The sequence below is a fragment of the Grammomys surdaster genome, unplaced genomic scaffold, assembly GCF_004785775.1.
Source record: "Grammomys surdaster isolate TR1022 unplaced genomic scaffold, NIH_TR_1.0 139, whole genome shotgun sequence".
NCBI lineage: Eukaryota > Metazoa > Chordata > Mammalia > Rodentia > Muridae > Grammomys > Grammomys surdaster.
In genome coordinates, this window is record NW_021604597.1 from 10,332,307 (window position 1) to 10,346,725 (window position 14,419).

At 39.5% G+C, this 14,419-nt stretch overlaps 1 protein-coding gene across 1 annotated transcript; it reads left to right on the forward strand.

The window, feature by feature from the left end:
- Positions 1 to 125: 125 nt before the first annotated feature.
- Positions 126 to 1,736, forward strand: LOC114617942 (tRNA pseudouridine(38/39) synthase). Its single transcript, XM_028763633.1, has one exon. The coding sequence runs from the start codon at positions 165 to 167 to the stop codon at positions 1,602 to 1,604; it is 1,440 nt and encodes a 479-aa protein (XP_028619466.1). The 5' UTR covers positions 126 to 164; the 3' UTR covers positions 1,605 to 1,736.
- The last annotated feature ends 12,683 nt before the right edge of the window (positions 1,737 to 14,419 follow it).

A 14,419-nucleotide genomic window follows, 5' to 3' on the forward strand; every position in this document is an offset into this window, starting at 1 on the left:
TTTCTTTCTTTCTTTCTTTCTTTCTTTCTTTCTTTCTTTCTTTCTTTTTGTATTCACAGTTTTTTTAAAAAACAAAAAATCTGACAGCTTCCGCATGGCTAGTCGCATGGCCGCGCACTGAAGACCGGAAGGGTGGACCTGCAGGATTGCTTCCTGGGGATGTCATGGCTGAAAACACAGACAGAAACCAGATTGAGAAGCTCCTCAATAGAGTAAAGGAACTGGAACAGGAGGTGGAAAGACTTAAGAAAGAACAGGCCAACAATATCAAAGACTCAAGCCTCAGAGAAAATTCTTTAGGCTCTGGAAAAGCTAAGCGTGCTTTTGATTTCAGTGCTCATGGCCGTAGACATGTAGCTCTAAAAATAGCCTATCTAGGCTGGGGATACCAGGGATTTGCCAGTCAGGAAAACACAAGCAATACCATTGAAGAGAAACTGTTTGAGGCTTTAACTAAGACCCGGCTAGTAGAAAGCAGACAGACATCCAACTATCACCGGTGTGGTCGAACAGACAAAGGAGTCAGTGCCTTTGGACAGGTGATTTCTCTGGACCTACGTTCTCAGTTTCCAAGGAACAGGGTTTCAGAAGATTCTAGTTTAAAAGATGAAGCTGATGATGTTGCTAAAGAGATCCGTTATACTCACATTCTCAACCGGGTGCTCCCTGCAGACATCCGAGTATTGGCCTGGGCCCCTGTAGAACCTAGCTTCAGTGCTAGGTTTTGCTGTCTTGAGCGGACTTACCGCTATTTTTTTCCTCGTGCTGATTTAGATATTGCAACCATGAATTATGCAGCTCAGAAATATGTTGGCACTCATGATTTCAGAAACTTGTGTAAAATGGATGTAGCCAATGGAGTGATTAATTTTCAGAGGACTATTCTGTCTGCCCAAGTACAACTAGTGACCCAGAGCCCAGGTGAGGAGAGAAGGCAAGAACCATTCCAGTTATGTCAATTTGAAGTGACTGGCCAGGCATTCTTGTATCATCAAGTTCGGTGTATGATGGCTATCCTCTTCCTGATTGGCCAAGGAATGGAGAAGCCTGAGATTATTGATGAATTGCTGAACATACAGAAAAATCCCCAGAAGCCTCAATATAGCATGGCTGTTGAATTTCCTCTAGTCTTGTATGACTGTAAATTTGAAAACGCCAAGTGGATTTATGATCACGAGGTTCAGGAATTCAATGTTACCCACCTACAACAGCTATGGGCTAATCATGCTGTTAAAACTCATATGCTATACAGTATGCTACAAGGACTAGACTCTGTTATGGTAACATGTGCAGCAGGAACAAAGATGGAGGAAGCAACAGAATGGAGAAACATTCAACCCTCTGTCATAAAGCACACTAGTGCCTTTGTAGAAGGAGTGAAGACGCGTACATATAAGCCCCTCATGGATCGCCCTAAATGCCAAGGACTGGAATCCCGGATCCAGCATTTTGTACGCAGAGGACGAATTGAAAACCCACATTTACTCCATAAGGAAGAAAAGAAAGCCAAGAGGGACTGCGCTGACAAAGAAGAAAATACTGTTTTAGAGAATCCAACAAAGAGGGTTTGTATAATAGATGCAGAAATTAACACCATTGTATAATCCCAGGAACCTGGTATCTCTACCAGGATCCGGGGAGCAACAACCAGTTAAAATTCTAATGACTGGCAAAAGACCTAACAAGTTCTTAAACAGTAAAAGGTATATTCTCTAATCTCTGTCCAAAAGAATTATGAAATGAAAGAAGCAAAAAGCACTTGACAGTTATGTGCACCTGAAAATTTATGCCTTGTGTTCAAATCCATTAACGCCTGGTCTACCAATATATTTGTTGTTCTTTTTCAAGGCATATGTGATAACTACTAATCTGAAAGATCTTTGCCACAGTGTCTTACTTCCTAAGAATTCATCAGTTAAAGATAGATGAATTCTATGTCAGGCACGACACTGCCTGGAACCCACTGAGCTCAAGGCTGCAGAGCATGCTTTAATCAGGCAGCTAAGTGCAGAGGCTGGCAAACTTGTTTTTACTAAGGGCAGGAGTAAATACTTCTTAGGTTTTGAAAAAAATGGTATATTGAACTCATCTTAGGGCCCTTTAGAGTTGTAAAAACATTTTGGTTCTTGTTGACCAAGTTCTGGAAGGTTCAACTCTGGAGAACTTGAAGACAGAGGAAGGAAAGAAGTTTGAGCCTTGAGGTGCAGAGACACACACCTATACTCCCAGCCTTTGGGTGGAGACAGAATCTAGTTCAAAGTTATCTCTTCACTACACAGTGACTTCAAGGACAGCCTGGGCTATTAGAAACCCTTTCTCAACAACCACACATGAAAAAGCTTTGAGTCTAAGGTGGAATATACAAGTTGTTTAAAGGGTTGGAAATTAGCAAATACTTAGTATGGCTGGAAATTGACAAAAGGTTAATTTAGGTAAGCAGTGTGTCACATTCATTATTTTCTAGAGCCATGGAGAAGTTTTAAAAAAAATTATGTAGGAAAAGCATTGCTAATATTTATAAATGGTAATATTTACTCAAGCATACACAATTCTTAACTCATTGTCCTTTCTAACAATAAATACCATAGCAAAATAACTTAGGTGTCTACCTTAGTAACTTGTCAATGCAGTAGTGTTATGCAGATTTACTAGACAAAACCCAAGCATTTTTATTTACCAATCAACAAGTAACTAGTTTGTTCAAGACCCAAAACACATCATGTTCTGAAATTGCTAAATAAAGGAACATATAAACCCAAACAGTATTACAGTATTCTGGTGCTGCCTAAGTGCTAGAGCTCCTCGGGGAGAGTATAGTATAGAATCAGAGACTTCAGGAAAGAGGTCCAGTTAGTTTCAGGGAAGTGAGGAGTGGTGCAACACAGTACAGCTTTCACAGCCCAGCAGAGGAGCCAGGAGAGCAGTGACACAAGCCAGCTGTCATGTAACAGTCTAGAAAGGACTGTTTTGTCCTTTATGTGACTCTGTACACATGGGTGTCCACAGAGGTCAGGAGAAGGCATCTTTAGATTTCTTGGAGCTGGAATTAGAGGCATTTGTGAGCCATGCATTGGGTGGTGGAATCCCAACTCTGGTCGTTAGAGCAGTTTCTTACCTTATTTTGGTTTGCATTGACTGGCTGTCTTTGAGTTAACAAAAAGGAAACCTAGAAAAGAAAAACTTACTTTAAGAAACATTTACAAAGTCAGCTCCAAAGCAACAGTACACTGGGGAGGTGGGAGGGGAAGCCCTAACTAAAGGGTATTACACTCCAGGAGTTCAGGGCTGAGGCAAATCCTTTCAAGAGGTTGTCTGGGTATGAATAAAAAGAAAATGGATTCAGTTACCTTACTGGTTGTCAGTCATCACAAAAGCAACAAATGAGAAGCTCCGACATGTATTTTTACAAAATTACTTCAGAGAGGTAGTATTCATACAAACTCCAAAGTAGGACTGAATGTTAGAAAAATGTAAAGTAGGGCTTAAAGCTTACTTCATTTTAAAAGTGGGATTATTTCCAAAGGTTTTGAAGTTTGAGACACATATGTATCTCTTCTGGAGTTGGCCTGGGGTGATTTTAGACTAAAGCCAAGATGATTTTTAATGGCATCCTTACCAGTGATAAAGTCCTGTTCCCTGGTGTTCAAATTATGTCCCCTTCATTTTTACACCTCAAATATGTAGATGCTAATAAAGTGAAATGCAACTTTTCATGTTAAAAAAAATCTTTTATTAGATATTTTATTTATATTTTAGATGTAATCCCCTCTCCCCATTTCCCTGCCACCCAGGAACCCCTTATCCCACCCCCCTCCTCCTGCTTCTATGAGGATATGCCCCCACCTACCCTTTCACTCCCACCAAACAACCCAGGATTTCCCCGACACTGGAGAGTCCAGTCTTCACTGGACCAAGCACTTCCTAACCCACCTATGCCTGACAATGTCATCCTCCCCTATGTATATAGCTGGAGCCATGGGTCCCTCCCTATGTGCTCCCAACCTGGTGGTTTAGACCCTGGGAGCTCTGGGTGGTTGGTATTGTTGCTCTCTCCCCATGGGGCCTGCAAACCCTTTCAGCTCCTTCAGTCTTCTCTCTCACTCCTCTATTGGGAACCCCATGATCAGCTCAATGTTTAGTTGTGAGCATCTGCCTCTGTATATTTCAGGCTCTGGTAGACCTCTGAGGAGACAGCTATATCAGGCTTCTGTCAACATGCACTTCCTGACATCCACATCAGTGTCTACCTTTGATAACTGCACAAGGGATGGATACTCAAATAGAGCAGTCTCTGGACAGCCCCTCCTTCAGTTTCTGTCCCACACTTTGTCCCCATATTTGCTCCCATGAGTATTTCATTACCCCTTCTAAGAGGGCCAAAGGATCTTAAAGACCTCATCAGAAAACTCAAAGAGCTGACAACTCATACAGTTCACAAATACTTTTAGCAAAACACTAGGATCGAAACTTAACATACACAGATTGAGAACCTTCTATATACCTGTGACAAACACACTGAGAGAGAAATCAAGGAGACAACTCATTTACAATGGCCTTGGAAAACATTTTAGGATTAACCTAACCAAGGAAATGAAAGACCTCTGCAATGAACACATGGAAGAAAAATACTGAAGAAGATACTAGAAAATGAAAAGGCTCATCTCTGCTGTGGATTGGCAGCATTAAGATCATAAAAATATCTTATCAAGACTGTTTTTTAGGTGTTTAGAGATGGCTAAGCAGTTAAGAACACCTGCTCTTGCAGAGGACCAAGCTTTCGTTCTCAGTACCCATATGGTAGCTCACAACCATCTCTAACCTTATTTCTAGGAGATCCAATCCCTTTTCTGACTCCACAGGTACCAGAAATACCTATGGCATACATACATACATACATACATACATACATACATACATACAGTCTAAAATAAATTAATATTTTAAAGTGATTTATAAATTTAGTGAAATTAATATCAAAATTCTAGTGTCACTCTTTCCAGAGATATGGAAAACAATCTTAAAATTCTGAGCAAAAACAATACTGCCAGAGCCAGGCAGTGGTGGCATATGCCTTTAATCCCAGCACTTGGGAGGCTGAGGCAGGTGGGTTTCTGAGTTCGAGGCCAGCTTGGTCTACAGAGTGAATTCCAGGACAGCTAGGACTACACAGAGAAATCCTGTTTCGAAACAAAACAAAACAAAACAAAACAAAACAAAACAAAAATGAATACTGCCAGAATCATCACTATCTTTATACTCTAGTGTTAACTTTCATCTACCTATGCACATACATGTCTGTGAGACCAGGGATCTGAGGACCTGAAAGAATGGGGCAGACTACAATCTAATTGTAGACAATTTTACTTCAGTTTCAGTATACTTTCTGTGTACATATGTAAGAAAGAAAGCCATGACTCATGGAAGGTTGTTTTGAGTTCAGAGAAACATGGTCAGAAAATATGATCAGAAAACCACATAAATAAATGACAGTAAGTACATACTAAATATTTACAGAACAGCCCTTTCCCAGTACTTTCTCAGGACAACTAATTTAAACACAATTGTCTGGCACATACTATAGATTATTTCTGGAAAGGCACAAAAGCACAGAAGAATGTCGTATCCAGATTCAAGGTACAGTGAGAACAGACGCATCATCCTCTCACTAGAGTGGATTCTGTAGCTATGTTTTGACATCCAACAAGAGTAAACATATTTTAAACACAATGCAAATATTTGTCACAGGAGCACAAAATAAAGAACAATCCAGGGAGCAAAATGCACTTGAGGTAAAAGGCCCTCTGCCTTATTTCCTGGAACCTCTCTTACAATTCCCCTAAGGAGTCATTCTTTTGACCATGTTCCCACACTCTAGAAAGCATGGTAATAAAAACAGCATGATAAGAACAGGAAAACAGACATATAGAACAATGAGTAGAAAAAGAACCTAGAAATAAATCTGAGCAGCAATTGTCACCTGTGTTTTTTTACAAAGATGTAAAAAAACAAATTCACTGAAGAAATGGCAGCGTCATCAACAAGTGAGAAGGGAAAATTGATATCTACATGTAGACAAATAGAGCTGGAACTTTATCTCTTATCCTCCAAATGGATCAAAGACCTAGTGTGAGACCAGAAATTCTGAACCTACTAGAAGAAATTGTAGGGAGTGCTCATCAAGATATGGTCATGGGGAAGGACATTCTGAACTGCCTGTGGTTGCTCAGGGCGTATGACCAACGACTGACAGATGGGAGCTTGTGAACTTAAAATGTTTTATTAGCAAAACAAACTTAATCAAGTGAAGGACAGCTATAGAACTGGAGACAGTCCTTGGCAATTACAATTACACATCTCATGGAGGTTTACTACTGACAATATAAAAAACTCAGAAAACTAAATACTAAGAAAAGAAATAACTCAGATTTAAAAGCTGGGCTATGGAACTGAGCAGTGTTCTAAAATGAAGAAGCATAAATAGCTAATTAATGCTTTAAAGTGCTCAACATGTTAGCCCCAAGGAAAATGTGAATTAAAGCTGCTTTGAAATTCTGTGTCTCACAATCAGAATGGCTACGAAAAAAGAAGAAGGAGAAGAAGAAGAAGGAGAAGAAGAAGAAGAAGAAGAAGAAGAAGAAGAAGAAGAAGAAGAAGAAGAAGAAGAAGAAGAAGACAACAATACTAGTAACTATGTAGGGAAAGGGAAAGACTTGGTCATGGTTAATGCAAATTTGTTCAAGCACTGTACAATTCATTGTGAATGTTTCTTAAAAAATGTAAAATACTTCTGCCATTTTAACCCAAGTATATAACTCCTGGAAGTATATCCAAAAGATTCTTTATCCTACTGCAGAGATGATTTTGCCCAACTGTGTCCACTTCTGCTGTACCCAAAATAGCCAGATTAAATTTCTAACAGCCAACATATTGATAACAAAATTAAGACAAACACAGTAAAATTTTATTCATTCATAACAAAAACTGAAGTTATATAATTTACAGAAGAAAGAATTTGTGAAAATTATACTGAGGGAGGCAACTTGGGTTAGGATAGACAAATACCACATATTCTTGTCCATTTGTTAATCTTAGCTTAGGATCCTTGTGTTTACACTGGAGTGCCTGCGAAGGCCAGGAAGGTAGAAAGACATCATTAAAAAGAGAAGTTAAAATAGAGGCCTTAGGAAAGGAAAGAAAAACACACAGGTATGAAAGCGAGGGATGACAATGCTGATTTAACTATTTAGCTGCTGATGGATTCATAGGATAGCAGAGAAGAAAGGAGGGTTAACTAACGCCAAGGATATATGTGAAAGTCATGTAGAAACCTATGTCATAAGTTTACAACAATAATTTTTAAAACCTAATTTGAATGGAGGCACCATGCATAGAGTGATATTGCATCTGCCACAAGGTTAGGACTATTAAATGAAAATTTTAGTACCAAGTGTAGGATTAGTCTTCAATCCCCAGAAGGTCCACAAACAGTATTGGTAGGCTAATAATGTCAATGTCTTTGGATGCCCACCAAAACTAGATCTTAAGAACATATTGTTAAAGATGCCACATACTTGGAGGGCCAGGACATTGAGAAACTGAGTTACATTTGAGTCAGAAGTTTTTCTTTTCTGGCTAACTTTCACTCTGCCTGAAGGAGCCAGGCAGTCAGCTCAGGGGAGAAACATCATCAGTAGCCCTACCCAGATGTGGACCCAAGGAGCTACCATAATGACTCCATATTGATACATATATCTACTGACACAAAAAATGGTATGACTATTGTATGGGTGACCAATTAATTTCTGAATAAATCTGAAGTCCATTACATAGAAAGAACATTATGCCTATTTCTGTGAATCTGCTCAAGAGCCATGGTTCAGAAGGTCATGAGCCCTAGGGTAAAGCCTGGTACTGTTGTTTTGCTAAATGAACATGTTGTTAAGCAGCCTTATATATATATTCGTTTTTACAACTATAAATTAATGCTACTGTCAGTCTTCAATAGAGATGCTTCTTCTTGCAGTGGGTGGTAGTTAATCTAAAGACTGACAGTTGATAGAAACATAGAGAATAAATGACAACCAAGTGTCTGTCCCTAAGGAAATCATCTATTTTACCCCTTTTCAAAGCTTGGGGAACAGTACTGAATTATGAATGGGAAGAAAGAGTCTAAATGCCAGAGGTTGGAAAGGAGGACTGTGAAATAGTATCTTCTAGACATGACACAACCATTTCACTCATAAAATCACTGTAACCATGTTTACCTGCACAAGAACTTCAGAATATTAGGCCTCTTGCCATTTGATTATATAGGAGGAAAAGATTCATGTGGTCCTGCCCATCACTGGGGAACTATGGGCCATTGACTAGCGCTAAGCCAGAGGTTGTGATTTTTTTCAATGGCGTGGCCATTGAAAAAGTTACTCACATTCCAATAAACAACCCCCACTCATTCTCATTCAGGCAACTGTAATTAAACTCGGTGTGTCCAAAAAAAAAAAAAGATATGAAATTAAGAGGGGCTTCTTTGGAAGAAGAAAGTGTAGTAGGAGAGGGGAGTAATAAGAATCTAATGAGGTAATAACTTCAACCTCTGGTCTGCACATATATGTACACTCATGAATACACATACAATGTGCATTCAAGCAAGCACACATATAACATTCATTCACTCAAAAAAAGTAAGTGTTTAAGAAAATACATTCATCCTCTGATCCTTCAGATATAAGCCCTCAGTTTTACCCCCAGCCCTGTAACAGCCTTCCCTTGGAGCTCCCTGTATCCCCTGTGGATTCCAGTCACTTTCCTCCTAAATGTCCTCTTCCCACTCATTGCTTTATCCCAGCCCCCAACTCCAATAGGCACATCCTGTTAACCCCAAGGCCACTCCTGCCAAGGAACAGGTAGGTGGATTGCAGATCTTCACATCTTTTGCTCTTCCAGTCGTAACACCTCCAATCTCATCTCCAGCTCTGTAGCAGAAAACCTGCTGCAGTCTTGATTTCTCATCTGAATCCAACCGCAACGGATCACAAAAATCTTCTCCACCATCTTTCCTTCCCCCAACTCACTCCACTATCTCAGTCTTCAACACTAGCAGGAATTCCCATGGAACATACCAACTGAGCAGTCCACAGAAACAAGTGTCTGAGTCTCATCCTAGCGCTAAAAGAGACTTTGAGGGGTGACAGACCTCTCTTCATTGTCTAGGACCCTGGTTAAACACTCTACTCCATTCCATTGAACTCTTCACAACCATAGCCTATTTTTAATCCTAAGCATTAGCTTCCAATATTCAGAAATGCATTTTACCTGGAACTGCTATTGGCCACAGAAAATTTCTATATGCAAGTTGACTAGATTATATAGCAACCCTTTCTTGTTGCTTTATTCATAGTACCCAGAAACTGGGAACAACTTAGATGGCCCTTAACAGAAGAATGGATACAGAAGAGTTGGTACATTTACTCAACGGAGTATTACACGTCATAAAATTTGCAGGCAAATGGATGAAAGTAGAAGAAAAATCATCTTGAAAGGGGTAACCCAACCCTAGAGGATAAATATGGTATATATGTATTTGGTTATACGTGGATATTGACCATTAACTAAAATGATAGCCACCCTAGGATTGGTAGTTCTAGAAAGGTCATGTACTGAGGAAGGGTGTAGGGGGTGGGGTGCATGGATGTCCCTGGGGTATGAAATAGAATAGATCTTTGGTGGACTGTGGATGGGGCATGGGAATGAGGAGGAAGGGATCAAATAGGGAGGAAGAATGATGATGAAATTAAGGGAAGGAATGTAGAGAGAGACAGAATTAAGGAGAATTTAAGGAATGAGATAGAAATTTAGTGTAATGGAAACTCCCTAAATATATGACAGTAATGCCACTGAAATGTCCAAATAAAATGTAGACAGAGTCCCATCTGTCTGTCTCTTGCCACCAAACAAAGCTCCTAGTACAGGGACTAGGTTACATCTGATTGAATTATTGGCCAAGCTGTCCCATGGAAATCCCCAAACAACCTATTCTGTTGCCAAAATCACAAATAGGTTGCTTTCTGCAAATGGGCAGAAAGGTCCAATTGCTGAAGACAACATCCACACAACTCTTTGAACATGGAGAGGTAGATTTGGTGCCAGCATGGAGCCTGGTGCCAGCATAGAGCCTTCACTCCTATGTTCTAGTGTCCTTGGTATGAGGAGGTATTCTACAGGCTATCAACAGGGAAATGTAAACACAAATACAGTTACAAAACCTTTGACCTATACTGTGTCTGGCTGCAAAAGATGCTAGAACAATGGGAGTAATCTAGCAATGGCTGATTTGACTTAAGGCCAACCTCCATGAGATGCAACCCATACCTAGCACTGCTTGGGTGACTGAGAACAAAAGACTAGATGGCACAGAGGCATGGGGTAAAACTGGACTTTAAAAAGTGACATTAAAAGACCCCAATTACATTCTGCTATACTCATCACAGCCATCATCAGAGAGGCTTCCTTTTGCATCAGATGGCAACAAATACAGAGACCCACTGATGAATATTATTCTGAGAGAGGGAGGGGAGGGAGGGAAGGAGGGAGAGAGGGAGGTAGAGAAAGAGAGGGAAAGAGAGAGAGAGAGAGAGAGAGAGAGAGAGAGAGAGAGAGAGAGAGAAACCTTGGAGTAGGAGTACATAGTTCTAAATAGAAGGTCTCCATCAAATCCCTCCCCCCAGAGCTCAAGGAACCTCATGGAAAAGGATGTGGAAGGAGTGTGGGAATCAGAGGGGGACATAAGAGACCACGAGGACAAGAACCTCTAAGTCAACTGAGCAGAATTCATATGAGCTCACAGAGACTGAAGCAGCAAACATGGGGCCTGCATGAGTCTGTACTAGATCCTCTGAATATATATTATGACTTTCAGTTTAGTATTTTTATGGGATTCCTGAGTGTGTGAACAAGAGGGGGTTCTGATTTCTGTGCCTTCTCGTTAAGCCCTTTTCTTTCTGTTGACTTGTCCAACTTCGATGCAATGGTTTTGCTTTATCTGATTATGTTTTACTTTGTTATGTTTTGCTATTACCTCTTAGAAGTCTGGTTTTTTTTTCAAGTTAGATATGAAAAAGAGGGGATCCAGACTGGAGAGGAGATAGAGAGAACTGGGGGGAATAGAGGGAGGGGAAACTATAATCAGGATATATTGTTTGAAAATAGAATCTATTTTTAATAAAAGGAGAAAACCAAGAAAAGATGAAAATAAAGAGAAACAAGAAAAGAAGGTAAAGATTTTCACCCTGCTTTCTCCCAAGATGTCAACATCAGTTGTCACTGCCTCTTTATTTTATCCTCCCAGTGTTTTGTTGCTTTTTCTTCAGTTACAGCTTTCATTTTGCCACGTGGTGATATTACATCTTTGTTCTATAGAGCTGAGAATCTCTTCAAGACAGATACTTTCTTGCTACTATTACTTATCCCTTAGTAGCCTCACGTTTTAAAATTACTGGCTGGTTGTTTACTTAAGCTGTAATTAACTCTGTTCGTACCCTTTATTAAAAATTTAGAGTCATTCTGTCAAACTCTGCTTTTCAGACTGTGAAATGTATCCATGGAGCATCTAGAAATGCTGATAGGGTCATAATGCCTTCCAGTTTTTGAAAATAATTTTCTAGAAATGCAGTGGTACCTCCTAACACATGACACTTTGAATTCCTGAAACATTTCCACTAAACAGAATAACTTGACATATGGCTTTCATTACATTAAAACCTCTCTCCTTTTGCAATTGAAAAATCTGCTTACCTAACTGGTTATCTATCAATGGAGAGGGAGAACCTGAACTGGAATTTTCTGAAATATGTTGGAAATAATATGAATATCCCCTTGCTTTAAAATCTATGCAAAAGAGAGAGGACGCCGTCACAATCCTTTCATCCTTCAGAGTAATGTGGACTCTGAACCGGAAGCTTCAGGACTGTGTATGCAAAGCACTTCCTTGCCACCTGCTAAAATGTTTTCATTTGGGTATTTGCTTCTTTTGCCAGACATAACAAGCCTGCATCAAGCCTATGTTAAAAAGCATCAACAGCAGAATACAGGAGGAACATAAGGCTTGTGAACAGATTATAGTTATAACAGTGTATATTGATTTTACAGAATATATAACCTACAGGCTGGTTACTTTTTAGTATTAACTTGTTTTAGTTAGTCTTTATTCTTCCTTTTAATGTAATCTTAGAAATCTCTGACCTTTGATGGGTACTATAGGCTGTCTTAGCTCCTAGAATTCTTGTTATAAAAGATAGACTGAATATTTCTTCATTTGCTGTTGAATTTAGGTCCAAGAAGCTACCCTACTCCCTTCCTTTCATCACCCTTTCATCTTCATCCTTTTATTTGTTGTTTTTCCTTAAAAATATACAAAGTTCTAATCTGTACCATGGACTGTCAGAGAAATAAAAGATGGCATTTTCTTGATGTGATTGTCATCTCTGAGGATCGCTGCCTCCATCTGCTAACCTAGGCCTAGTCCTGGAAGCTTCTAGCCTCTGTGAAATCTAATCTAGGAATAGAATATTTCCAGCCTGTGAGATTTGAAACTGAATAATCTTACTCTGTCTCATTATTTCTGAACTCTAACTGGCTGGTTCAATTTAGCTGTTCAGACTCAAACTCCTCTCCAAGAGGACTGGTTCAATCTGGCTTCTTTGCTTCTCCTGAGTTACTCTGCATGGCCTCAAATTAACTGGGCAATCTGTTCTAATCCTCTAGCTCTTTCTCATTCTCTGGCTCATTCTGTCTTCACCTGTGTCCAGCTTGCTCTCTTTCTCTGCAACTGTTCTCTGAATACCTGGTAAAACTGCCTTCCTCTCTCTTCATTACCCGCCAAGTTGCTTCCCCTTCCTGTCTCTTCTCATAAGAGTTGGGCATATCCTGTTCTGCCAAATCTTTCTCTGATGTATCATTTTGTCTTCCATTCAGATATCACTTTCAAACATGGGTGCTTTCTTCAACAAACTAACTTTGCCTACACTGTTTGGGATCAAAGATGTGTACTAAGGGTATGTCTGTAGTCCGGCCGGACAGATTAAAGGTGTGATAAGATTTGAGCTACACCACAACTAGAAAGTTTATTTCAGTGAGTAAGAATCTCAGGGCTTCATAGTATGATCAAGTATCCTGCAACATAATATGATCGATCCAAACAAGCATCTAAAAATACATGGACAAGAACTCCAGATAACACACAAAGAAGCAGTTCAATCAAAGAGGAGTGAGAACTTTATACTAAAATTCAATGAAAAATGTCTAAGGCAGTTGTTCTCAACCTATGAGTCATGATCCTTTTGACAAACATCTACCTCCAAAAAATATTTACATTATAATTCATCACAGTCACAAAACTAGAGTTATTAAGTATAAAAATAATAACAATTTTATGGTTGGGAGTCACCACTACATGAGGGCCATACTATTTGGTAGGTTAAGAAACAGTGGTCTAGGGAAAGTTGTATATTTAAGCTTTAATTCTAAACCTAGTACAACCTGGAAATCTCAAGATGAGAGGGCCTCAGTGAGGGATTTTTCCCGTTGGGCTAGCCTGTGCTCATGTCTGTAAAGGGTTGTCTTAATTGATAATTTATGTAGAAAAGACCAACCTACTGTGGGCAGCAGCATAGTGAGGCTTTGGGTCCTGGATGGTCTAGAGAGACCTAGCTGAATACTAGGCTAGCAGCCCACACAGGTATACTTATTTGTCTCCTGGACTGTTTAAGAGTATTCAGAGCTACCTGAAGAGTAGGCAAGTAGTCAACCTTCATTTCTCTCCACTCTTGACTGTGGTTATGATGTGACCAACTGATTGACAGCATCCTGATGAACTGTGTCCTAAACTGTGAGCTAAAAGAAGCCTTCTTCCTCCAAGTTGCTTTTAGCCATGGTGTTTTATTACAACAATAGAAATGAAAGCAGAAGAGAAAAGATAGAGAAGGGTCACTGATTCCAAGGGAAGCAGAGAAGAGTTTGCAGATGAGTCTGTCACTGTTAGAACACTGTTTCCCCAAAGCCACTGTTTCATGGTGGTTTTGACATTTCCTGTAACTCCATATACCTGGCCATGTTCACAAATATCAAGGAGAACACTTCTATACTCCTTCCAAAATTATATACCACCCAGGGCTGAAATTTGTCAAGTCAGAATATGATTATCACCTACACTTTGACCCCACAAACATTGATGATATTGTTTGCCTTGATTTGATTGGATTTGTTGAGGACATTATATTACATTCCTGCATTTGTTACTATCAAATGCATATTTACTACAATATGTGGAAATAATTATTTTAAGTGCATATAAGAATTTTGCTGAAAGATTTACCTCTTTGTAACTTTCTCAAAATTTAGAATACTAAATTTCAAATATAAATGA

Coding starts and splice junctions, on each gene's coding strand:
- LOC114617942 (XM_028763633.1), top strand. CDS start 165: ATGGCTGAAAACACAGACAGAAACCAGATTGAGAAGCTCCTCAATAGA.